This window comes from Portunus trituberculatus, chromosome 30 (genome assembly GCF_017591435.1).
Source record: "Portunus trituberculatus isolate SZX2019 chromosome 30, ASM1759143v1, whole genome shotgun sequence".
Taxonomy (NCBI): domain Eukaryota; kingdom Metazoa; phylum Arthropoda; class Malacostraca; order Decapoda; family Portunidae; genus Portunus; species Portunus trituberculatus.
The window spans coordinates 212,783-240,182 of record NC_059284.1 but is presented as its reverse complement, the minus strand read 5'-3'; the positions used below and the strand labels follow the sequence as shown (position 1 = coordinate 240,182).

General features: G+C 38.0%; 2 protein-coding genes across 3 annotated transcripts in view; both read right to left on the bottom strand.

Annotated features, from left to right (window-relative positions):
* Positions 1 to 1,127: 1,127 nt before the first annotated feature.
* Positions 1,128 to 27,400, bottom strand: part of LOC123510745 (39S ribosomal protein L40, mitochondrial-like) — a 219,326-nt gene continuing 193,053 nt past the window's right edge. For both annotated transcript variants that reach the window (XM_045266097.1, XM_045266098.1), the window contains exons 3-4: positions 9,126 to 9,279; positions 1,128 to 1,485 (exon numbers count right to left, since the gene is read on the bottom strand). In XM_045266097.1, coding sequence (XP_045122032.1) covers positions 1,327 to 1,485; positions 9,126 to 9,279 — 313 coding nt within the window. In that variant the 3' untranslated portion in view covers positions 1,128 to 1,326. The remainder of the gene's footprint in view (positions 1,486 to 9,125; positions 9,280 to 27,400) is intronic.
* On the bottom strand, positions 24,482 to 26,463 carry LOC123510744. The gene is made up of 2 exons (XM_045266096.1): positions 25,903 to 26,463; positions 24,482 to 25,770 (listed from the first exon to the last, which is right to left on the bottom strand). The coding sequence occupies exon 2, from the start codon at positions 25,715 to 25,717 to the stop codon at positions 25,043 to 25,045; it is 675 nt and encodes a 224-aa protein (XP_045122031.1). The 5' UTR covers positions 25,718 to 25,770; positions 25,903 to 26,463; the 3' UTR covers positions 24,482 to 25,042.

The window sequence follows — 27,400 nt, the reverse complement described above, 5'->3', positions numbered from 1 at the left end:
TGCAGATGATACTAAGATAGCATGTGCAGTACAGGGTGAAAAGGACAATTACAGAATACAACGAGACCTGGACAGGCTGATAGCATGGGCAGACAGGTGGCAGATGGAGTTTAATTCTAAAAGTGTCAGGTTATGCATTTAGGTAAAGACAACACAAACTTTAGCTATGAGATGGAGGGATGTTGGCTAGAGGCAGTAGAGGAGGAAAGGATTTAGGAGTAGTGATAGACAGGACTATGAAATTTTCAAAGCAATGTTTAGAAGCAAGAAATAGGGCAAATAGGATCCTGGGTTTTATAAATAGAAATGTTAGTTATAAAAGTAAGGAAGTGGTGCGTAACTTATATAATTCCTATGTTAGGCCCCATTTAGAGTATTGCATACAGGCCTGGTCACCCCATTATAGGCAGGATATCAACATGTTAGAAGCAGTTCAGAGAAGAGCAACTAGGATGATACCAGCATTAAAGCGCCTGGAGTATAGAGATAGATTAAAGGAATTAAACATGTTTTCATTTGAGAGGAGATGTATAAGAGGGATATGATAGAGTTATTTAAAATGTTCTCAGATACAAACTACATAGATGTGAGATCTTTCTTTACCTTAGAGGAGGAAGTAGGACTAGAAATCATGGCAGGAAGATTAGAAAGCAAGGCTGCAGGTTAGATATAAGAAAATATTTCTTTAGTCATAGGGTGGTAGACTTCTGGAATGCATTGCCAGAGAGGGTTGTAAATAGCACTAGTTTGACAATGTTTAAAAACAGATTAGATAAGCACTTAAATTTATTAGATTTATAATTATGTATAGCGCTGCATGATAGTTTTTATAAGAAATTTACTATAGTTAAACAAGACATGATCCCCATGCATGGGGATCACAGATTGTAGAGGAATTCGCTGCAGGACTTAGCCCTGTTAATGGGCCAAATATTTAGAATTAGTATATAATGTATTGTGTACTTGTATGTGTATCTTTAAGTACTGATGACGAGGTCGCTGTGTGACTGATACAGGACAACCTAGATGGGCCCTGGTGGTCCTTTGTTATCCTATTATTTATGTTATGTTATGTTATGTTAAGGAACTTATATTTTATAATTTCAAGATAAAATAAAAAAACAAACTTCAATTTGTGAGAAATCTGTCTTATTTTACAATCAAACACTGAGATTTGGCTTTAGGTTCAATAAATATCTTGTTTAAATCTGGATCATTTAAAAGATTCATCATAGCAGTCAATTTTACATATTCTTTTTTATTATGTACAAAAAAAAAAAGATCCTTGTAATAACCAAGTGAAGTAAAATATAAAGCATGTTCAATTTAATCCCACTTTTTGGTGATATTATAATATTCTCCATCTGGAGTGTCATAATCTTTGATTGGTGAGGTTGCCACAGGTCCCTTGGCCTTAAATGGCAGGAGCACATGGTCCACTTGTATTGCTTCCAGCCACAGGTCTTCTGACTCTTGCCGTAATTCCTGCAATTCAGAATTCTTCTAAATATAGAAATACAAATGACTCCTATGTTAAGATTAATGTTAAGATTAATGCTTTAGAAAAAAAAAATCAGCCATTGTTCTAATATTGTGTAAAAAGAAAACAAACATATATAAAAAGAAAATTTACTCCTCTGAGTTTTTTCCACTCAGCCATCAATTGTACAACCTTATCTTTTAAAATCTATCTAATCAAAAGGCATTATTTAAGGGCATATTTCTTTTTTATTTTGTTCATACAAAATTTTTGCATGCATGTGAGTGGTAAGATCCAAAAGATTTTTTTGCCTAGGCCTTTTAAATCTTGATCTTTACTCAATATATGGTTAGATTTAGTGGATGTTTCATCAACTAATTATATTATTCAATGGTAAATATATAAACAAAAAGGCAATTCAACAGAAAGGTCACAGTTTTCCTCTGCACAAGGCTTTCTTCTTCCTTTCACCTCTGTTCTGTAAAACTGGTTAATGCAAGAGTTAACCAGTACTCTAGAGTCATTCATATCTATCTCTGGTAAACTCTGGAATTCCCTGGCTGCTTCCTTATTTCAAGTTTCCTACAAATTGACTTAATTTAACAGAGAGGTTTCTTTTCACTAATTCTCTCAGACCTGATAGAAGGCTGGCAACTAAGAATGCATTTACACCAAACAAATCAAATCGATTCAATTCACGAAGAATAATTTGAATTGAATAATTTTGAAGCTGCATAGTTCCAACCCAATGAGTCTCAACACATTTGATTCACATCATTCTGATGATTCAGTACCAAGGCAGCCTTCTGGAAGTATGGACATATTAGCTTTTGCAGAAATAGCAGTGTTACAGTGACTGAGGATGCATAGGTGTAGACTTCCGCAACAAATGTGGGTGCATGCAATTAATTCTAAAAGACCTCAACTTGGGAGCTTTGGACATTTGTTCCTAGATTTAGTCAATAATCAGAAGTTTTATGTTTTTTTTTTCTTTTTTTTTTTTTTTCTTTTTAGGATAACCACAGAATTATTTAAGATGTTGGTGGAGCCTGTCACCAACAAGAAGTACTAGGCCTACAGCAGAAGCCATGTCAGTTTGTGTCACTCTTAGAGAATACTTTGTCTTGCCAAGTGGAGCAGTCGAATAGCAGGACATAATGATTCACTGATACATACATTCACCACAGAATAAATAGGCACACCAATTGATACCATATTATCACACCTACTCTTTATTTAGTTTTAACAGTGTATGGAGGATATTAAGAAGATACAGGGGATCCTCGCATTTCGACAGGGTTAGGGCAGTTTTTCACCGGTAGAATTAGTGTTTATTCAAATCGTGAAGCAATTTTTCCCATAAGATACTTAAGAATTAGGGAGGATAGAAACGAACCTCCACCCTAGACCCTCCCAAAACATCACTATAACCTCTAAAAAACCTTAACTTAGACTAAATCAGTACTATTAAAGGCTTCATTTATATCGCACAAAGTAGTGTCGGTTTAAGGGGGTACAGAAAAAAATAACTTTTTTCATACGGTAAGCCCAATTGTTTTGAAACTTTAATATTTTGTTTGAGGGGGGGGGATAAAAATAGGCTATTCTGTCAATTTCATGAAGTTTTGGTGAATGGTTGGGGAGAAAAAAAACAGTGCGTTGTTTTCGCTTTCTTTTATTTCACAGACTATGATTCAGTTCATTACTGTGATAAAAACACCATAGAAACTTTGTACATATACATAAACATTCAGGGCGCAGTTTTTCTAATTTTTTTTTGTCTTAAAAAAAAAAAAAAATTCAAACGTTTCTGAAAAAAGTAATCGTCTATGGGTCTGTATGTCGTTTTCAATTGACATTATCAAAAATCTGGGCCCACATAATACTACATTTGAGTTGTTCTTTAAAACAATACCAAACAAACGGGGATCAGAGTCTACATTGATTTAGAGAAATCTTTTAAGTGTAAAAAACCTACTTTTGAGTTATCCACTCCTAAAGATTTTTTTTTCAATTTGGTCATTGTTTTCATATTTGTATTAATCTCATTGACATGACATTTTTACACATGATTGTGTATACAATGCTGACTTCCTGGACCATGATAGGATGATAATGCATCAGATTCCCGGTTCTCTAGAAAATACTGTTCACTCGTAAGTCTGGGTGTCGCGAGGCGCCATCAGCAGTGTCATGTCAATCTGCTACATTACGAGTGGTGTAGACATCTTCTGAGTTGTGCTTGGTGTGTTAAGGTGACTGAGAGACATTGTAAAGATATTGTCACTAGTCTGGGTTCAACTTCTAACCTCTGTGTCAAAATAATCTCTTGGAATAGTGTAGTCAACATTTATTTTTGATTGTATAATGATAATAGGCTGGTTGTCATGGTAAACTAGTCTTGAAATAAATGCTTAGACATCTAACAGGATGTGTGAGGCAACCAGTGTGAAAGGAGCGCATGGTGGGAGGAGCGGGGCAAAGCCGTGGCTGCCTCACGCACGAAGCGATGATATGCATATGATTATCATGCTTAATTATTACAGCTATCAGTGACAGCTATGGTTATCTATTATTGTCTTGGTAGCTTTACTACATCTTCTTGATGTTTCTGTTTCTAAATCTCATTAACTTATGGCTGTAAGAACGATACTTCTGAAAATTATAGAGCAACAAACATGACATCCTTCCTCCTCCATGTCCATCTAAACACTGGGTCTGTGACTCACTGATAGCTAGCTTCACCCTCCTGCTGATGGCTAGAATGCCAAAGGGTGAAATTTATCGAGTGAAAAATATTCATCTAGAATCTTATACATTGAAATAAGCAATGTATGATACATAATTTTTTTCCGCGTGACTCAGGCGATGACGCAAGAGTGCGGGGCATTTAAAAATGGCTTCCTGGGAGAAATAATATTTGATCTTTGCAAATGAACATCACAGAACAATAATTTAGGGTGTTATGGACCAAATTAACGGTTAATCACAAAAAGTGTATATTTTCACTGGTAAAATGCCTACGCTCCCCTGTGATACGCGGAACGTGGGCCATGGTACTTGGTGTGAAACCAGGAACATTATCACACACAAGCTGGCCGCATTTTTGCTATGCTAGGCAAACGGCCAAGACCAAGCCCAATCAAAACAAACCAGAACAAAACCATGCCACTTATATCTCAAGCTGTGCTTCGTGCTGCCATTGTACCTGCACTTCCAGTTATTGAAGAAAAGGAAGAAAAAGAAACTAGGAAAGAACCGAGAGCTGCGTGTTGGCAACTTTTGAAGTCGGGGGATGGTTGCCATGAACCCAAACTATCGACATGATATTCATATATTTCATCTTTCTAGACTGATGAAATATTCAATATTCAATATATGAAGAATTTTGGCACATTCTTTTTAGTTTGAATGATAGGGTTTTATTACATACAGGTAACTATCGATTTACGCTATAGATGCATTCCAAGAAGTATCACATATATCAAAATTTGCGTAAAATGAACTTGAAATTCTCATAAGAAACAATAAATAATAGGGGGGATGCGGGATGTGGTCCAAAAAAATTTGTACAAAATAATCTACTTATTTGGCTAAATTAACATGTTTTTATTATATATTATTCTAGATACTAGAAGTGTATTCAAAGTAAAGGGAAAAGCAAGAAATAATAAGAGAAAGCAAAAAATAATAAGAGAAAACAACAAAACAAAGAATATGTAAATACAACACTCACTGCGTCACTGCCTTCAACACTCACACCACAGTCAGTCATCATCTTCCTCTGAGCTTTTCCACTTTATCAAAAATCCACTTATCAAAAATAACCCCACAGTTTAATAGTAAACACTAGTAAAAAAATAAACACAGGATGCCAATGTCTTCACCCCTCACAAGCACTCGCTGTCGCTGTCCACTCTCTGGCGCGCAGTTTGAAATCGTGTCTGGCGCTCAGTTTGAAAATGCGGTTGAGCCAAATCGCATATAAGCAAACTAATCACGTAAATTTAATCAATTATAAAATTTTTTCGGTCGTGTATCAACAAAAATGCATAAATCAAACACGCGTAAATCAAGAGTTACCTGTATCTTATGTTTATTTTTTCATTGGGATAGCATACGAAGAACCGGAATGGATATGATGCCATCTCAACTTTGCTTTGCTAATCCTGGGAAAGTTCCAGTTATCTGGAGCAGATGATCTTTAGGAGCGGATATCTCAAAAGTAGGTTTTTTACATTTAAAAGATTTCTCTAAATCAATGTAGACTCTGATCCCCTTTTGTCTAGTATTGTTTTAAAGAACAACTAAAATGTAGTATTATGTAGGCCCAGATTTTTGATAATGTCAATTGAAAACAACATACAGACCCATAGATGATTACTTTTTTTCAGAAACGTTTGATTTTTTTTTTTTCAAAGACAAAAAAAAAATTAGAAAAACTGTGCCCTGAATAGTTACGTATATGTACAAAGTTTCAAGCACAGTTTTTGAGGACGATAGGAGGGACCCCATCAGGGCCATAAGCCTTCTGAGATTTAGGCCAGAGAGGGTATCAAAAACATCACTACAAAGAATTTTGATTGAAGACATGAAATAGTCAGAGGGAGGAGGAGAGGGAGGGACAAGTCCAGAATCATCCAAGGTGGAGTTTTTTGCAAAAGGTACGAGAGAAGAGTTCAGCTGTAGAGACAGATGAGATGGCAGTGGTGCCATCAGGATGAAATAAAGGAGGGAAAGATTTTTTTTTTTTTTACATAGGGAAGAGGACCAGCCAAGGGCAAAAAAAAAGAAAGTTAGAAAAAGGCCCACTTGAGCGCTGACTCTCCAAAGACTTCAAAAAGTGCCAAAACCGTCAGCCAGAATTAGGGAGCAAATGCCTCGATACCTCCCTCTTAAAAGAAGACAAGTTGTAGGAATTCGGAAATACAGATGCAGGGAGGGAGTTCCAGAGTTTACCAGTGAAAGGGATGAATGATTGAGCATACTGGTTAACTCTTGCATTAGAGAGTTGGACAGAATAGGGATGAGAGGAAGAAGAAAGCCTTGTGCAGCGTGGCCGCAGGAGGAGGGGAGGCATGCAGTTAGCAAGATCAGTAGAATAGTTACCATGAAAATAGCGATAAAATATAGAAAGGGATGCAACATTTCGGCGGTGAGAAAGAGACTGAAGACAGTTAGTCAGAGGAGAGGAGTTGATGAGACGAAGAGCTTTCGATTCCACCCTATCAAGCAAAGCTGTGTGACTGGATTCCCCCCAAACATGCGAAGAGTACTCCATACAGGGACGGATAAGGCCCTTATACAGAGTAAGCAGTTGGAGGGGCGAGAAAAACTGTCGGAGACGCCTCAGAACACCTAACTTCATAGAAGCTGTTTTAGCAAAAGAGATGAGATGTGAAGTTTCCAGTTAAGATTATGAGCAAAGGACAGACTGAGGATATTCATTGTGGAAGAGGGAGACAGTTGAGTGTCATTGAAGAAGAGGGGAGATAGTTGTCTGGAAGGTTGTGTCGAGTTGATAGATGGAGGAATTGAGTTTTTGAGGCATTGAAAACTACTAGATTTTCTCTGCCCCAATCGGAAATCTTAGAAAGATTGGAAGTCAGGCATTCCGTGGCGTCCCCGCGTGATCTGTTGATCTGATGAAGAAGTAAAGTTATTAGAGATATTTTTTGGGTCATTGGTCAGATGCCAGAAGTCATGAGGGGAGTTAGAATTTGAAAGATTTTGACATTTTCTATTCATGAAGGAGTGTTTGGCAAGTTGAAGAACAGACCTGGCATGATTCTGGGCAGAAATATAAAGTGCATGAGATTCAGGAGATGGAAGGCTCAAGTACCTTTAGTGGGCAACCTCTCTATCATGTATAGCATGAGAACAGGCTAAACTAAGGTTTAGAAGGTTTTGATTGATAAAAAAGAATAAGGAATGTACACATGCCTCCATGCCAGACATCATCACCTCCGTTATACGTTTAGCACACAAAGATGGGTCTCTGACATGGAAAAAGTAATCATTCCAGGGAAAATTAGCATAATACCTCCTCAGGTCCTCCCATCTGGCAGAGGCAAAATGCCAGGTTAGAATGTATAGTACAGTGTAATAAATGTAGCAACGTCTCAGTACCTCAGCCAGCCACTGAGCCACTTAACAGGGGCAAAACACAGGATGGCCACACCCAGTCATTCCCTCACCTCCCCTATAACCTGCCATCCACCAATAACTCTCAAACTATCTTAGGATACATAATTATTATAGTCAGTAATATTACTATTATCATTATCATTATTATTATTATTACTATTATTATTATTATCATTATTATTGTCATTATTAATAGTTGATGTAGTTTCAATTGTGGGCTAATCTGAAACTAGTACCTTAGGTACCATGCTATGATTTACTTTGTATTTCATCAAATAAAATGGCCAATTTTTTATGATAAGTGGAATTTCTTGCTTTGTTGTTTAAAAATACTTAGGTTCCACAGACAAACTGTAAAAATGAAGGGGTGAAAACTAAACCATTAGCAAAAAAGGGGTTCACTGTGTTTGTGTGCATGGCAAATAAGTGCATACTCAGGATGTAATAAAAGCAAAACGACTGACCATATATCAGAATTAGGGTAGTAATAACCGAATATCATAAAAGCGAAACATCATATAATGGTGAATTGTATAACAAGGAATACCTGTATGAACTTAAACACAGTTGTAAAAGTTTTAATAAGAATTAATCTGGGCCACATTTGAGAGAGCGAGCACTCTTAAATGTGGCCCAGATGATTTCTTATTAGAACTTTTACATCACTTCATGTATAAATTCATATAGGTATTTCCCATTATACGATTTACCATCATACAATGTTTCACTTCTAAAATATTTAGTTATTACTACCCTAATTTCAATATATGACCAGTTGTTTCGCTTTTATGATATCCCAGGTATGCACTTATTTGCTATGCACACAAGTACAATGAACCCTATTTTTTCATGGTCCAGTTATCACCATGCAATGTGGTGGCCCAAGCAAACATTTACAGGTGTGATCACTGTTTCAGATCTCTGTGCTCTCATAACCATTGTTATGGCGGCATTCCATCATCTCTTGCATGGAGCTTGTCAACCAGGACAGCTAATGATGCATGATAAAGGCCATCAGTAAAACTGGCATACGCTGTCTTGCTGTCAGTTAGACCACATCACTATAGCAATGATGATCTGATGATGTTTATCCCAGCTGAGAGGCACACTAAAACATTTAATAGAGGATTCATCCTGCAGGGAGTGCAGGGTGTGTGCCAAGTCACTCTCTCAAATGTAGCCTTGGGGTCCAGGAATGCATTAATCCATTTTACATTCACTCTTATGGGAAAGATGGTTTTGGTTTTTTAACGTTTCAGTTTAGAAACAGCCTTCAAGAAGAAATTAAGTTTGGCAACTGAGGTTCCACTGTACCATTATTCTTACCATCATTAAATAGTTCAGTTTTAAGTAAAATGGGAAACCGGAAAAAAAGAAAATTATCAAATGTTTAACCGAGGTAAAAACAATACAGAGAGAGAGAGAGAGAGAGAGAGAGAGAGAGAGAGAGAGAGAGAGAGAGAGAGAGAGAGAGAGAGAGAGAAGACAATAATCTCACCTCCAGAGCTTGATCTCTAGCTACTATGATTTTCTTGAGCACTGTGACTTCCTTCTGGTGCTGCTCAAACTTGTACTGGCTCCACTGTTTTGTCAACTGTGCTCGCTGCTCTGCCACCTCTTCCCTCATAGTTACCTTCTGTCTCTTCCTGATGCTGAAATTTGAAGAAATGCTTAGATATTGTGAAAACGACTGTGTATTTACCTATTTTTTTTTTTTTTTTTGTGCAAGAAGGAAACTAGCCAAGGGCAACAAAAGATTAAAGAAAAAGAAAGCCCACTTGAAATGCAAGTTCCCTAAAAGATTGGTGAAAATTTTGCCAAAAACCAGGGACAAATCTCTTGAAACCTTCTTAAAAGAAGTCCAGTCATAGGAAGATGGAAAAACAGAAGCAGGCAGGGAGTTCTAGAGTTTACCAGAGAATGATTGAGAATACTGGTTAACTCTTGTATTAGAGAGTTGGACAGAATAGAGATGAGAAGAAGAAAGACTTGTGCAGCAAGGCTGCAGGAAGAGGGGAGGCATTCAGTTAGCAAGATCAGTAGAGCAGTTAGCATGAAAACAGCAGTAAAAGATAGAAAGAGATGCAACATATTGGCAGTGAGTAAAAGGCTCAAGACAATCAACCAAAGGAGGGGAGTTCATGAAACAAAAAACTTTTGATTCCACCCTATCTAGTAAAACTGTGTGAGTGGAACCCCCTTTAGCCCATAAATTCTCATGAAAAGCCCCACATGGAAGAAAAAAAAAAGAAAAAAAAAACATGCAAAGAGTACTCCATACAAGGACGGATAAGACCCTTGTACAGAGTTAGCAGCTGGAAGGGCGAGAAAAACTGGCGGGGATGCCTCAGAACGCCTAACTTCATAGAACCTGTTTTAGAATGAGATGAGATGTGAAGTTTCCAATTTAAACTATGAGTAAAGGACAAACCGAAGATATTCAGTGTAGAAGAGGGAGACAGTTGAGTTTCACTGAAGAAGAGGGGATAGTTGTCTAGAATATTGTGTCAAGTTGATAGATGGAGGAATTGAGTTTTTGAGGCATTGAACACTATAGTAAGTCCTCGTTATACGGTACGTACGCATTCCTGAAAACCTTACCACAAATCGAAATTACTGTATACTGAACCCATTGTAACATGTAATAATTGGGGATGTGTTCCAGCATGTTGAAAGTCACCCCTACAGATATGAAAATACATGAAAATAGTCATATAAAAAAAATGTAAAGTACTGCACAAAAGAAATAAACAAAATGTTTTTATTTACCTTTCACTTGCCACATATTCTATCAGACGATGTCCCTCCCGAGGCTAAGGTGCACTAGGGATTTCAGCCCTTACTCATAATATCCACAAAACCACACCGTAAGGATTTCACTTGTGTTCAGTGGGAAATGCAAGAAGAGACTGCTTTTGTATATGTCTAACATGACAACAAAAGTTTCACCGAAATCTCTAAAAGAAGATGGATGACCAAGACTCAGTAAGGAATGCCATAAGATCACCAGTAGAGCAACCTTGATGGAAGCCATACTGGCAATCAGAATAAATATTGTACGTGAGAGATTTTTGAGAATCTTCCTATTCAGGATAGATTAAAAACTTTAGACAAGCAAGAGATTAAAGTTATAGATTGGTAGTTTCAGGGATAAGAAGTCACCATTTTGGGAACAGGCTGATTGTAGGCAAATTTCCAGCAAAAACGAAAGATAGAAATCGATAGACATAGCTGAATCTTTTTTATATATATATATATTTTTTTTTTTTATTTGTGTGTGTATTTACCTAGTTGTATTTAACTAGTTGTAGTTTTACAGGGCCTGGGCTTTACGCTCGTGTGACCCCGTCTCCATATCTACACTTATTCAATTTTTCTTTAAAACTATGCACACTCGTTGCTGACACCACTTCTTCACTGAAACTATTCCAAGTCTCAACACATCTTTGCAGGAAACTATATTTTTTAACATCTCTCAGACATCTTCCCTTTCTCAGTTTTTTACTATGTGATCTTGTGCTTTGAATGTCATATTCTTCTCTCAGGATCAGTTTCTCATTATCCACTTGATCCATTCCGTTAATCAAATTATAAACTTGTATCAGATCCCCTCTCTCCCTTCTCTGTTCCAGGGATGGTAAATCCATAGCCTTTAGTCTCTCTTCATATGTCATCCCTTCAAATTCTGGAACCATTCTTGTAACCATTTTTTGTAGTCTCTCCAACTTGCTTATGTGTTTCTTTTTATGGGGGTCCACACGACTCTTGCATATTCCAATCTGGGTCTTATTATAGTACTTATCAATTTCTTCATCATTTCTTTGTCCATGTAGTGAAATGCTAATCCAATGTTCCTTAGCAAATTATATGTCTCTCTGAAAATTTTATCAATATGGCTTACCGGTTGATTGTTTTTTTCCATCATCACTGCCAAGTCCTTTTCCTTTTTTACTTTTTCTAGTTCTACTCCATCTCCCATCTTATAGATTCCCACTGGTCGTCTTTCATTCTTTCCCATTTCCATGACATGGCTTTTGTCCACATTGAATTTCATCTCCCACTTTTTACTTCATTTCCAGATCTTATTTAGGTCTTCCTGCAGTATTTCACAATCCTCTTTTTGCTTTATAACTCTGCACAGTTTCACATCATCCGCAAACAGATTTGTAGCTGTTCACTCCCTCTGGCATGTTGTTTATATACAGGGGATCCTCGTGATTTGACCGTTCGCAGTTTGAATTATTGCCAATTCGAACTCAGTTAATTAATACCCAATCCTCAAGGTTCGACCGACTGACTCACCAATTCGACATTCATATCTCGCGTGCCACCCACCTGGTCAAAATCCGCCGCCACCCCAAATTCGTCCCCAGCCTGCCAGGCGGAAGTGTTAACTGAATCTACCGTGTGCGCAGTGTTACCAGATTGTGTGAAAAGTAGCGGATTGGGCTACTTTTGAAGGGTATGCACTACTTAAATTCATAATCCACTACTTGCGATTTTTTGGGCTACTTCATGATATGTTTGGGCTGCTTGATGACATTATTGGGCTACTTTTGTAATTTTTCTAAATGTTAACAATAATAATGATGATATTAACAACATTAATAAAAGTAAGAATAATAATAATAGTAGTAATATTAACCGTGACATTGAGAACGGTGTAGTTATGGTGCTTTTTCTTTTTTTTGTGGTGAGTAGGCAACTGATGACATCACGCTTCTCTCACCTCACCGTACGTCAAGAAAATGACTTACTAGATAATGCAAATCTTTAAAAAAAAGGGATGCAGAGGAAGTGAAAGAAAATATCTTTAGGGCAATAAGAATAATTAAGTTTTGTTAAGAAGAAAAATATTTTGGTTAAATTTAAATGAGAATGGAAATAATTTACTTTAATCTCTTTCATATAGATGATCTCTCTATTACCCAGTGGTCTTTCAAATTTGAATTCCTTAGAAAAGACCTCCTGAAATTTACTATTTAATAGTTCTGCCATACTTTTTTGGTCTTCCACCATCACGTTCTCTCCTTTTAACCTTTCTATTATTTCTTTTTGCCTTATTTTTCCATTTATGAATCTGTACAACAATTTTGGTTAGTCCTTACATTTTTCGACAATGTCCTTTTCATAGTTCCTTTCCTCTTCCTTCCTCACATTAGCATATTCATTTCTCGCTGCCTTGAAGTTTTCCTTATTTTCTGGATTTCTATTTTTTCTCCACCTTTTTCATGCTCCATCTCTTTTCTCCTTTGCCCTAGCACACCTTCCATTAAACCAATCTTTCTTTCCTTTTTCTTTAGGTCTATATTTCAGGACATATTCCCTGAATCCTGTTTTGTATATTTCCAAAAACAAGTTATATTTCTCTTGCATCCTCTCAGAGTTTTCTATCTCCTCCCAGTTAATGCTTTTGAAATAGTTCTTGAGGTTCTCAATATCAGCCTTTCTGTAGTTTAATCAGTCTCCTTTGTATGATTCATCTCTATCTTCCTTTCCCTCTTCAGTATTCATTTCTGTGTGTGTGTGTGTGTATTTACCTAGTTGTATTTACCTAGGTCCTCCGACCACAATCTAATTTCCGTTACCAGTTCTATCACTCCAGTGCAGCCTCAGGACCCGCCTAAGCGGAGGTGCTTCTGGCATTTTAACTCTGCTAAGTGGAAGGAACTAAGGCAGTACTATTCTGATTTCCCTTGGGATGATTATTGTTTTCATGTCAGAGATCCTTCTCTTTGTGCCGAGCGCATAACAGAGGTGATTATCTCTGGCATGGAGCTACATTCCTCATACTTTCTCTAACCCTAAAGCTAAAAAGCCTTGGTTTAACTCTGCTTGTTCTCGTGCTGTCAATGATAGAGAGGCGGCTCACAAACGGTTCCGTAGCCATCCAACTGCTGAAACTCATGCCCTATATATTTCTGCCCGTAATCATGCCAAATCTATTCTCCAACTTACTAAAACTCTTTCATCAATAGAAAATGTCAAAGTCTTTCCAATTCTAACTCCTCTCGAGATTTCTGGCATCTAGCCAATAATATCTCTAACAACTTTACTTCTTCGTCTTTCCTCCTTTACTTCATCCAGATGGCTCTACAGCTGTCTCTTCTTTTCTAAAGCTGAACTCTTCACTCAAACCTTTGCTACCAACTCAACTTTGGATGATTCTGGGCATATTCCTCCTACTCCTCCACCCTCTGACTACTTCATCCCTAAAATTAAAATTCTTTATAAAGACGTTTTCCTGGCCCTCTCTGACCTTGATTCTCGGAAGGCTTACGGTCCGGATGGAGTCCCTCCTGTTGTTCTCAAAAACTGTGCTTCCGAACTCGCTCACTGCCTGGTCAAACTCTTTCATCTGTGTCTCTCTACTTCTATTTATCCTTCTTGCTGGAAGTTTGCTCACATTCAACCTGTCCCTAAAAAAGGTGACCACTCCAATCCTTCTAACTACCGCCCTATAGCTTTGATTTCCTGCCTTTCTAAAGCCTTTGAGTCTATCCTTAATAGGAAGATAATGAGGCATCTATCAGCTCACAACCTTCTCTCTGATTGCCAGTATGGTTTCCGTAAAGGCAGATCTACTGGTGATCTTCTTACTTTCCTAACTGAATCTTGGTCATCCTCTTTTAGGGACTTCGGTGAAACCTTTGCTGTCGGCCTTGACATATCGAAAGCCTTCGATAGAGTCTGGCACAAATCTTTAATTTCTAAACTACCCTCCTACGGATTCTATCCTTCTCTCTGTACCTTCATCTCCAGTTTCCTTTCCGATCGTTCTATTGCTGCTGTAGTAGACGGTCACTGTTCTTCCCTAAAACTATCAACAGTGGTGTTCCACAGGGTTCTGTCCTATCACCCACTCTCTTTCTATTATTCATCAATGATCTCCTAAATCTGACTCAATGCCCTATCCACTCCTATGCTGATGATACCACCCTGCATTATTCAACAGCGTTCAACAGACGCCCAACCCAACAACAATTAAATGACTCAAGGCGAGATGCTATAGGACGCCTAACTTCTGATCTTTCACTTGTTTCTGATTGGGGCAGAGAAAACCTGGTTTTGTTCAATGCCTCAAAACTCAATTTCTACAACTATCTACTCGACATAACCTTCCAGACAACTATCCTCTCTTCTTCAATAACACTCAACTTCCCTCTCCTCTACATTAAACACACTCGGTCTATCCTTCACTAAAAATCTAAACTGGAAATTTCACATCTCTACTCTTGCTAAATCAGCTTCCAAGAAGTTAGGTGTCCTATGGCGTCTTCGTCCATTTTCTCTCCTCCCAGCTGCTTGCTCTGTACAAGGGCCTTATCCGCCCGTGTATGGAGTATGGCTCTCATGTCTGGGGGATCCACACACAGCTTTACTAAACAAGGTGGAATCTAAAGCTTTTCGTCTTATCAACTCTTCTCCTCTAACTGACTGTCTTGATTCTTTAAGTCACCGCCGCAATGTTGCATCTTTATCTGTCTTCTACCGCTGTTTTCATGCTGTCTGCTCTTCTGAACTTGCTAACTGCATGCCTTCCCCCTCCTGCGGCCTCGCTGCACAAGACTCTCTACTTCTTCTCATCCCTATTCTGTCCATCTTCCTAATGCAAGAGTTAACCAGTATCTTCACTCCTTCATTCCCTACACTGGTAAACTCTGGAACTCTCTACCTGTGTCTGTATTTCCACCTGCCTATGACTTAAACTCTTTCAAAAGAGGAGTGTCAAGACACCTCTTACGTTAACTGGACCCTCCTTTTAGATTTTTTTGTTTTTTCTCTTTCTACTTTCCTCTTAACAGGGCCTGGCAACCAGCGGGAATTTTTTTTTTCCAACACTTTGTTTGCCCTTGGCCAGTGCCCTTGTAATGTAAAAAAAAAAAAAAAAAAAAAAAAATAGTTGTAGTTTTACAGGGCCTGGGCTTTATGCTCCTGTGGCCGTCTCCATATCTACACTTATCCAATCTTACTTTAAAACTATGCACACTCGTTACAGACACTACTTCTTCATTCAAACTGTTCCGCATCTCAACACATTTTTGCGGGAAACTATACTTTTTAATATCTCTTACACATCTTCCCTTCCTCAGCTTCTTACTATGCGATCTTGTGCTTCGACTGGCATATTCTTCTCTCAGGATCAGATACTCATTGTCCACTTCACCTGGTCCATTCCGTTTATCAATTTATAAACTTGTATGAGATCCCCTCTCTCCCTTCTCTGCTCCAATGTTGGAAGATCCATAGCTTTTAGTCTCTCCTCATATGTCATCCCATCAAGTTCTGTGACCATTCTTGTAGCCATTTTTTGTAGTCTCTCCAGCTTCCTTATGTGTTTCTTTTTGTGAGGGGTCCACACTATTGCATATTCCAATCTGGGTCTTATTATAGTACTTATCAGTTTCTTCATCATTTCTTTGTCCATGTAGTGAAATGCTATTCCAATATTCCTTAGCAAATTATACGTCTCTCAGAAAATTCTATCAATATGGCTTGCCAGCTGATTATTTTCTTCCATCGTCACTCCCAAATCCTTTTCCTTTTTTACTTTCTCCAGTTCTACTCCATCTCCCATCTTATAGATTCCCACTGGTCATCTTTCAATCTTTCCCATTTCCATGACATAGCTTTTGTCCACATTGAATTCCATCTCCCACTTTTTACTCCATTCCCAGATCTTATTTAGGACTTCTTGCAGTATTTCATAATCCTCTTTTTGCTTTATAACTTTGCACAGTTTCGCATCATCTGCCAACAGATTTATGTAGCTCTTCACTCCTTCTGTCATGTCATTTATATAAATGAGAAAAAGTATTGGCGCCAATACTGACCCCTGTGGCACTCCGCTTTCTACTGCTCTCCACTTGGACTTCATATCTTTGACTACTGTCCTTATTTCTCTCCCCCTCAAATAATTTTCCATTCATCTCAATGTGTTTCCTTTTAAACCACCCTTCTCCTCTAATTTCCATGGTAACCTTGCATGTGGCACTTTATCAAATGCCTTTTTTAAATCCAAGTAAATACAATCAACCCATCCCTCTCTCTCTTGTACCCTATCAACTATTCTAGAGTAGAAACTCAGTAAATTTGTCAAACACGACCGTCCTTTTCTAAAACCAAATTGGCTATTTGATAATAATTTGTTGTCTTCAAGGAACTCGATCCATTGTTTCTTTATTACTCTTTCACACATATTACATATTACACTATAGTCCGTTCATCCAAGGAATCCAGGCCGAAACTGCTAGTTCGGTTGGCAGCCCTGCCCACCCCTGCCGCCACTAAACCTTCCCAACATTTAAAATTTCTTCAAGTACATTTATTTTTCTTCAAGCTATAAACTTGTATATCTATTGAGTTAAGTGAAGAAAAATAAATGTACTTGAAGAAAATGCGTCGGAAGGTTTAGTGGCGTAATGGGCAGCCAATCGAACTAGCAGTTTCGGCCTGGATTCTTTGGATGAACAGACTTTAGTCAGTGATACCAGTCTGTAATTCAAAGGTTCTTCCTTCTTTCCGCTCTTATATATGGGAACCACCTCAGCTCTTTTCCATTCTACTGGTACTGTTCCATTTTCTATTGAGCATTTTATGATGTTGTATATAAGTTCTTCCCTATATTATTTTAGTATTCTGCCTTCTCTTCATCCAGTTCCTTCATTAACTCTTTTATTTCAAGCTTGGTTACTTTAATCTCTTTCATATAGATGGTCTCTCTATTACTCTGTGGCCTTTCAAATTTGGACTCCTTATTAAAGACCTTTTGAAATTTACAATTTAACAGTTCTGCCATACTTTTTGGGTCTTCCACCATCCCATTCTCTCCTTTTAACCTTTCAATTGTTTCTTTTTGTCTTATTTTTCCACTGATGAATCTGCAGAACAATTTCGGTTACTTCTTGCATTTTTCGACAATGTCCTTTTCATAGTTCCTCTCCTCTTCCTTCCTCACTTTAACAAATTCATTTCTTGCTGTCTTCAAGTTTTCCTTATTTACTGCATTTCTATTTCTCCTTCACCTTTTCCATGCTCCATCTCTTTTCTCCTTTGCCCTGGCACACCTTGCGTTAAACCAATCTTTTTTCTTTCTTCTTTAGGTCTATATTTCAGGACATATTCCCTGACTCCTGTTCTGTATATTTCCAAAAAAATAAGTTATATTTCTTTTGCACCCTCTCAGTGTTTTTCATCTCCTCCCAGTTAACATTTTTGAAATAGTTCTTGAGGTTCTTAATATCAGCCTTTCTGTAATTCAATCGGTTTTCTTTGTATGATTCGTCTTTATCTTCTTTTCCCTCTTCTATATCCACTTCTAAAATTACATGGTCATTCTTTCCTAATGGGCATTTATATCTTATATCATCGTTCATTTGTATACTCCTTGTAAAAACCAGGTCCTACCTCGCCGGCTCATCGTTTACTCTGAATCTTGTGCTTTCCTTTACTCTCTGGTCCATCATATTGTCTATTATTAGGTTCAGGAATCTTTCTCCCCAAGCTTCTTCCCCCATACCACTTTCATAATTTTCCCAGTCCACTTCTTTACAGTTGAAGTCTCCTAGTGATAACACTTTTCTTCTTTCTTTAATGACTCTCATTAGATTCCTTATTGTGTATTCTATCATGTCTTTATATTCTTGATTGGTCCATGAATTTGTTTTCGGTGACACATACGTTCCAATGATTGTTATCTCTTTTTTATTAATATGTATCTTAATATACAGTACTTCTGCTTTTCCTTCCCCATATTCCACTTGGTTTATCACCAACTCTTTCCTTAATATTATCATAACTCCTAACATAACATAACATATAACATAAATAATAGGATAACAGGGCCACCAGGGCCCATCTAGGTTATCCTGTATCAGCCGCACAGCGACTTCGTCATCAGTACTTAAGATACACTTACAAGTACACAATACATTATATACTAATTCTAAATATTTGGCCCATTAACAGGGCTAAGTCCTGCAGCGAATTCCTCTACAATCTGTGATCCCCATACATGGGGATCATGTCTTGTTTAACTATAGTAAATTTCTTATAAAAACTATCATGCAGCGCTATACATAACTATAAATCTAATAAATTTAAGTGCTTATCTAATCTGTTTTTAAACATTGTCAAACTAGTGCTATTTACAACCCTCTCTGGCAATGCATTCCAGAAGTCTACCACCCTATGACTAAAGAAATATTTTCTTATATCTAACCTGCAGCCTTGCTTTCTAATCTTCCTGCCATGATTTCTAGTCCTACTTCCCTCCTCTAAGGTAAAGAAAGATCTCACATCTATGTAGTTTGTATCTGAGAACATTTTAAATAACTCTATCATATCCCTCTTATACATCTCCTCTCAAATGAAAACATGTTTAATTCCTTTAATCTATCTCTATACTCCAGGCGCTTTAATGCTGGTATCATCCTAGTTGCTCTTCTCTGAACTGCTTCTAACATGTTGATATCCTGCCTATAATGGGGTGACCAGGCCTGTATGCAATACTCTAAATGGGGCCTAACATAGGAATTATATAAGCTACGCACCACTTCCTTACTTTTATAACTAACATTTCTATTTATAAAACCCAGGATCCTATTTGCCCTATTTCTTGCTTCTAAACATTGCTTTGAAAATTTCATAGTCCTGTCTATCACTACTCCTAAATCCTTTCCTCCTCTACTGCCTCTAGCCAACATCCCTCCATCTCATAGCTAAAGTTTGTGTTGTCTTTACCTAAATGCATAACCTGACACTTTTTAGAATTAAACTCCATCTGCCACCTGTCTGCCCATGCTATCAGCCTGTCCAGGTCTCGTTGTATTCTGTAATTGTCCTTTTCACCCTGTACTGCACATGCTATCTTAGTATCATCTGCAAACTTTGATACTTTGCTACTAATTCCTATATCTAAATCGTTAATGTACACCAAGAAAAGAAGAGGTCCTAGCACTGATCCTTGGGGTACCCACTAACCACTTCCTTCCACTCAGACATTGCCCCATTTAATACTACTCTCTGTTTCCTATCAGAAAGCCATTCACTAATCCAATCAACTAACCTACCCCCTATCCCATGTAGTCTCAATTTGTACACTAGCCTCCTATGCGGTACCTTATCAAACGCCTTGCTAAAATCTAGATATATAACATCTATGCTATTTCCATCATCTAACTCCTTGGTAATATATTCTAAGATATCGAGCAAATTTGTAAGACAGGACCTCCCTGATCTAAAGCCATGTTGGGTATCTCTAATTAATCTATTCTCATTTAAATGCTCCCAAATACTACCCTTAATGATTTTCTCTAGTATCTTACATACTATACTAGTTAAACTGATCGGTCTATAATTATTCACATCATCCTTCCTACCTTTTTTAAATATTGGAGTAACATTAGCTAACTTCCAGTCCTGAGGTATCTCAGCAAACCTAAGTGATCTTTCAAAGATTAACTTAAGTGCTTCAGAAATACTGTCTACACCCTCCTAAGTACTCTGGCATGTAGCTCATCAGGACCACTAGCTTTCCTATCGTCTAGTTCAAGAATAAATTTCCTAATAATTCCCGGTTTTATATCAATATTTTCTAAAGCTCTTAAACTACTCGTCGCACTGTTTGTAACAGGATTTCCTATTCTTTCCTAGTAAATACTGAAGAAAATTGTTCATTCAATAATTCTACTATGTCTTCATTTTGATCCACTACTACACCATCTTTTCTGAGTGGTCCAATCCTATCCTTATTTCTTTTATCACTGACCTTGTAATAACTATATAATTTTTGGGATCTTTACTCCCAGCTCTAGCTAGTTTTATCTCTGCCTGCCTTTTACTTTTTTTATAACCTTACTCAAATCATCTCTGACCTGTCTGTACCTAATCAAATCTACATCTTCCCACTTTTCTGCAACTCTCTGTATGCCCTCTTCTTCTCTCTGATCTGGCTACCTATCTCATGAGTCCACCATAATGGCTTCCTGTTTCTCTGCCTTATATCTTTGTAAGGGATACACTGCATCACTATACCCTTTACTACAACCTTAAAAATATCCCACATCTCCTGTGCAGTTTTAATTCCAAAACTATCTTCCCAGTTTACCTCTCCTAATAACTGACGTAACCTACCATAATTGCCTTTCTGATAGTTTGGGACTCTAGTCTTATTCACTATATTATCCCTACTGGAAATAATGATAAATCTAATTATATGATGGTCACTGTTTGCTAAAGTCTCTCCTACCTCAACTTCCTTTAAACAATGCTCAATATTTGTTAGTACTATGTCTAAAACCTTCCTCCCCCTAGTAGGTTTATCTACCATCTGCACTAAATAGTTATCCTGAAAACTTTCCATAAACTTATTTTCACTAGCATCTCCTACCATCCTCTCCCAGTTTACTGACTTAAGATTAAAATCCCCCAAGATAATTGTCTGACTAGTACACCCCCTATTTATCTCATCTACCATAAGGTTGTCTACATCTGCTGACTGGTTAGGTGGTCTATAAAAAGCTCCTACTCTAATAACCTTACTTTTGTTTACTCTAACATCCAGCCATAAGGACTCTACTCTGTTATCTACCTTAATACCATTAACCTGACTGGAAATGAAGGATTTTTTTTACATAAATAACTACTCCTCCACCTATCCTACCAATTCTCTGGTGTAAATACATAATGTATCCATCTACTTCATATTCTTTCCTATTTTCCCTAAACTTTTCCTCATTTACCCATGCCTCTGTGACACATAGAACCTATCCCATACATCCACAAAGCTGACACCCACATCCTTACAAGGAAGTCCGAGTGGAAGAAGGTAACCAGTGGAGTTCTACAAGGGTCAGTGCTGAGTCCCATCATATTTTTGATTTATGTTAATGATATGCCAGTAGGAATTGACAGTTATATGAACATGTTTGCAGACGATACTAAAATTATGAGGAGAGTAAAGAATGTGGAAGATTGTAACAAGTTACAGGAAGATCTTGATAAAATACATGAGTGGAGTAAGGAGTGGCAGATGGAATTTAATATAGACAAGACCCATGTTATGAAAATGGGAAGAAGTAGATACAGACCAAACAGGGATTACAGGCTGGGTGATGAGAAAATTAAAGAGACCAATGAGGAGAAAGACTTAGGAGTAACCATGCAAAACAACTTGTCACCAGAGAAACACATTAACAAGATTTTTTGGAAAACATATAACATGCTTCAAAATATTGGCCTTGCATTCCACTACCTAGATGAAGGAATGATGAAGAAGATATTATGTACCTTAATAAGACACCAGGTAGAATATGCAGCATGTGTCTGGTCACCGCATATGAAGAAAAATGTGAAGAAGGTGGAAAGGGTACAGAGGCTGGCAACAAGGATGGTACCAGGACTCAGGGAGTTAGACTATGAGGAAAGATTGAGGAAGCTGGGGCTGACCACATTAGAAGAGAGAAGAACAAGAGGAGACATGATAACTATGTATAAATTGGTGAACAAGATTGACATACTGGATAGAGTGTTGATAAAGGTGACCACAAGTAATCATCTCCGAGGACATGGAAAAAAGCTAATAAAGGACATCTGTCTAAATGACATAAGAAAATACAGTTTCCCGCATCGTAGCATTGATAAGTGGAATAAACTGAGCAGTGATGTCGTTGACGTGGTGTGTGTCAATCAGATGAAAGAGAAATATGACAGGAATGGACAAGGAGACAGATCACAGAGAGCTTAGCTCGGGCCCTGTAATACACAAATAGGTAAATACATCCCTTTTACCCGATCATTCACACCAATGGCCCTAGACAACCATTCCCTGCTAACATACACACGAGGCAAGATTCCTGACACTACACACCTCCTACCACTCTCCCTTATCTTGCCTAACATTTCCCAAAATCTTGCCACTAACTCCTCCGACCCACCTGCTCTGACATCGTTCCCACCTACGTGCAAAATTACTACACCCTCCCTCTCCATCCCCCCAACTCTTTTCTGCACCTCACTGCCTTCACACCTGCACCAGGCATACACACGTTTGTCCTCCTATCCCTGTCTTTCTTACAGAAAGTGCTATCTAAGTACCTAACCTGAGAGTCACCCACCACACACACCTGAGGTGTGCTAGGCACAACCCTCCTCCTCTCCTCTACCCCCTTCTCTCTCCTTTCACTCACCACAACCACCTCATTCACCTTCCTGTCATGCCCACACATCTCACACACAACAAACTCGCCCAATCCCACCTCAACACTCTCTTTCACGCACTCAATCACACTCCTCCTTTACCCCCTCTGTCTTTCCTCCATATGTTATATCTATTATCTATGTTTAATTTGATCGCCTCATTCAATTTTGTTTCAGCCAGGCATACAATATCCAGTTCTTTTTTCTTTAAGTAATCTTTTTAGTTCTAATTTACTTGATAGAACCCCGTCAATGTTCGTATACATCATTTTTAGTTTCTTGCCCTTATCACTTTTAGTTAAACTTGCTCCACTGTTTCCTCTTCCTTCTCTCTTATATACCATTTCCTTATCCTGTCTCCTAGAATTCTCCAAAAAAATGCCTTTTTCTTCTCTGACCTTTCATTATTCTTTTCCCTTACTGCCAGTTCGTTGTATCTCTTCCTTTCTTCTTCATTTGTTTTTCTTTATATATATATATATATATATATATATATATATATATATATATATATATATATATATATATATATCCTTACAACCTTCTGTTTCTCTGAGTTTAGTTATTCTATATAATATTTCTTCTGTTGCTGCTTGTGATTTTAGTAGTATCTTAATTGGTCTCGTTTTTCCTTCTTGATATGGTCCCATTCTGTGTATTTCTTCTACTTCCTCTTCTAAGTTCTGCCTATCTTCATCGTTTAGATTTTCTAGTAGGTCCTTGACTGATATCAATTCTTCTTTTTTCTGTCTTGGTCTATATTTTACTTTTTTTTTTCATTCCAAATAAGCTTACACTCTTTTTCTTTTCTGCAATTTCCCTTACTATGTTTTCTTTTTCCTTAAGGACTCCTATCATTTTGTTTGCCATGTTCTCGTTTCTTACTTTTAGTTGTTCCTGGATCACTTTCTGAAAATTATCTTTGTCTTTCTTCTCCTGGACTCTCCATGCCTGTACTTCTTTCTGAATCACATCCTGTACTCTTTCCTCTTCTTTGGTAACTAGATCTTTCAAGTCCTCTTTTTCTTTCTCTACTTTATCAAATCCTTCCTCCTTCTGTTGCTTGTACTTGATTAGTTCATTTCTCAGTTCCACATTCTCAGCCATTAGCCTAGCCTCTTTTTCTTTCAATTTTTTTTATTCTTTCTTTCAAGTTCAGAAACTCTTTCTCCTGTTCATCATTCTCTTTACTTCTCATGCTCTCCCTCATCCAGTTGTCTAATTTTTTCTCCAAAGTTAAAACTCGTCTATAGAGGGTACTGGTTGTCATTGAATCCTTCAAATCTGCTCTCTCCCTCGTCAACATAATCATCCTCTCCTTGTACTCTTTCCCTATTTCCATACTTGCATATGGGTGTAAGTTCTTTCTGACTCATGATGCCTTTCAGCGTAAATCCTGGAGACTATTGCCATACAAGACACTCAATTGCACAGACCTCTATAAACTCACAACCTTTGGAGATCAGTTGATTGTGGGGAGCATTGTACCGTGCATCTGTTCTTAACCGTTGTGTTCGTGTGTGTGTATTTACCTAGTTGTATTTACCTAGTTGTAGTTTTACAGGGCCTGGGCTTTACGCTTGTGTGGCCCCGTCTCCATATCTACACTTATCCAATCTTACTTTAAAAGTATGCACACTCATTGCAGACACTACTTCTTCATTTAAACTGTTCCACATCTCAACACATCTTTGCGGGAAACTATATTTTTTAACATCTCTCAGACATCCTCCCTTTCTCAGCTTTTTACTATGCGATCTTCTGCTTCGAATATCATATTATTCTCTCAGGATCAGTTTCTCATTATCCACTTGGTCCATTCCGTTGATCAATTTATAAACTTGTATCAGATCTCCTCTCTCCCTTCTTTGTTCCAGGGTTGGTAGATCCATAGCCATCTTGTTGGTAAACTTGTTTTTCAGCCTCTCAGCCTCCTCAATCTGTTTGGTAGCTTGAGTAAGATCATCCCCAAACAGTAAGCCAGTCACAGGAGTCTTATCAGTGCATAAGTGGGCATACTTTTGGTTTATCTCACGTTTGAGGAAATACCGTCTATTCATATTTAGTTTAAAGTTAGCATGCCCTAACAACCCCAAGGCCCCATTAAGCATAGCCACCTCATGACCTGATTGTGCTCCTCATTAGTAAACTTGTCCAGAACAGTAAGTGATTTAACAATGATAGTGGCAGCCTTAGTTATATCCTTGCCGACTTCCTTTAGTCTGAAATCAGCTTTCTTTGCCTCAGTGGGTAGGGCATCCAGCACTCAACTGGAATAAGTGCCTTACAGTTTCTAGGACGTTTAGAAACCTCATCTGCCAAAATCTCCTTATGGTCTTCATCTTTCACCCCATGAGAAAACCAGTGATTCACCATTGCAGCAATCGGTTCTTCAATAGCTTCAGAACAGTCATCCACGGGCACATAGGCCTTAGCTGCTTGTAACAGAATACTGCCAGAAGGAACCTCATCTTCAATCTCACCTTCTTCAGCACTCACTTCTTTTGACCTAAACCCAGAAAATTCACCAGAGGTAGAAGGGGGATGGGAGACAGAAAATTCATGAGTACCACCTAAGTCCTGTGCTGGCCCATTACCAACACTTGCACTGTCACCTCTGTCACTCTTAAGTTTATTCACATCCTCTTGAAGTACAGCCAAAGCCTCCAAAATCTTGGATAAAGAAGAATTGCTAACTTCTCCAGACTGGCTAACTGGTGGTCGGGCATCCATCTTAGACACACGATCACTTGCAATGGCATCCTCACCAGCAGAGGCCCCAGACCGTTGAATATTCTTCTTCGTCTTATGCCTAGAGGACGAATAGAGTCGGCTTCCACGAGAATGTGAGGAACCGCTTCTTAGAGGTGTAGAACCACCCGAGGAAGACATACTGATGTACCAAACACCTACACAACAGCACACTTCTATCACATGTCCCGCTCCTGAGAGATAATGAGAAAAAACACAGGCACAATACAACACCCACAAGACCACAAGTAAATAACAATAGTCAATGAATAAATGACAACCTGCTCCAAGTTTGGATAACAGGTAACAAGGGTGCATAACCTCACCTTGCTCCACACCGTGTCCTCCGCTCCAAATGGATAACAGGAAAGGAACACCAGGCACTCTTCCCACACCAACGGGATCACGGGGTAATAAAGTAAGGTATTAAATAAGTGCAAACCCGCTCTGAAAAACAGATAATGGATAACCAATCCCAAAATGGCAAACCGCAGCTGCAAGACAAACATGTCTTGCCTGTACCGAGAACAAAGCGTCACTGCCGGTACCTTGATCTTTGCGTATCTCATGTGTAGCCTCTCCAGCAATGGCAGTGGGTTGCTGAAGTAAAATTCTATCAATATGGCTTACCGGTTGATTGTTTTCTTCCATCATCACTCCTAAGTCCTTTTCCTTTTTTACTTTCACTAGTTCTACTCCATCTCCCATCTTATAGATTCCCACTCTTTCCCATTTCCATGACATGGGGTTTGTTCACATTCCCATTACCATGACATGGGGTTTGTTCACATTGAATTCCATTTCCCACTTTTTACTCCATTCCCAGATCTTATTTAGGTCTTCTTCCAGTATTTCATAATCCTCCTTTTGCTTTATAACTCTGCACAGTTTCGTATCATCTGCAAACAGATTTAAGTAGCTGTTCACTCCTTCTGGCATGTCGTTAATATAAATGAGGAAAAGTATTAGTGCCAATACTGACCCTTGTGGCACTTCGCTTTCTACTGCTCCCCACTTGGACTTCATATCTTTAACTATCGTCCTTATTTCTCTCCCCCTCAAATAACTTTCTATCCATCTCAATGTGCTTCCTTTTAAGCCACCCTTCTCCTCTAACTTCCATAGTAATCTTGCATGTGGCACTTTGTCAAATGCCTTTTTTAAATCCAAATAAATACAGTCACCCCACCCCTCTCTCTCTTGTACTCTATCAACTATTCTAGAATGGAAACTTAATAAATTAGTTACACACGCCTGTCTTTTTCTAAAACCAAGTTGGCTATTTGTTATTAATTTATTGTCTTCAAGGAACTCGATCCATTGTTTCCTTATTATTCTTTCACACATCTTGCATATTACACTAGTTATTGATAACGGTCTGTAATTTAAAGGTTCTTCCTTCCTTCCGCTCTTATATATGAGAACCACCTCAGCTCTTTTCCATTCTACTGGTACTGTTCCATTTTCTATTGAGCATTTTATGATGTTGTATACAGGACTTGCTAGTTCTTCCCTACATTCTTTCAGTATTCTGCCTGAGACTTCATCCAGTCCCATTGCCTTCTCTTCATCCAGTTCCTTCATTAACTCTTTTATTTCAAGCTTGGTTACTTTAATCTCTTTCATATAGACTCTCTCTATTACCCTGTGGTCTTTCAAATTTGGATTCCTTAGTAAAGACCTCCTGGAATTTATTATTTAATAGTTCTTCCATACTTTTTGGGCCTTCCACTATCCCGTTCTCTCCTTTTAACCTTTCTATTGTTTCATTTTGCCTAATTTTTCCAATTATGAATCTGTAGAACAATTTTGGTTGCTCCTTAC

What these genes read in the sequence shown, in the direction of transcription:
- LOC123510744 (XM_045266096.1), bottom strand. Translation starts at nt 25,717, where the DNA reads ATGTCTTCCTCGGGTGGTTCTACACCTCTAAGAAGCGGTTCCTCACAT.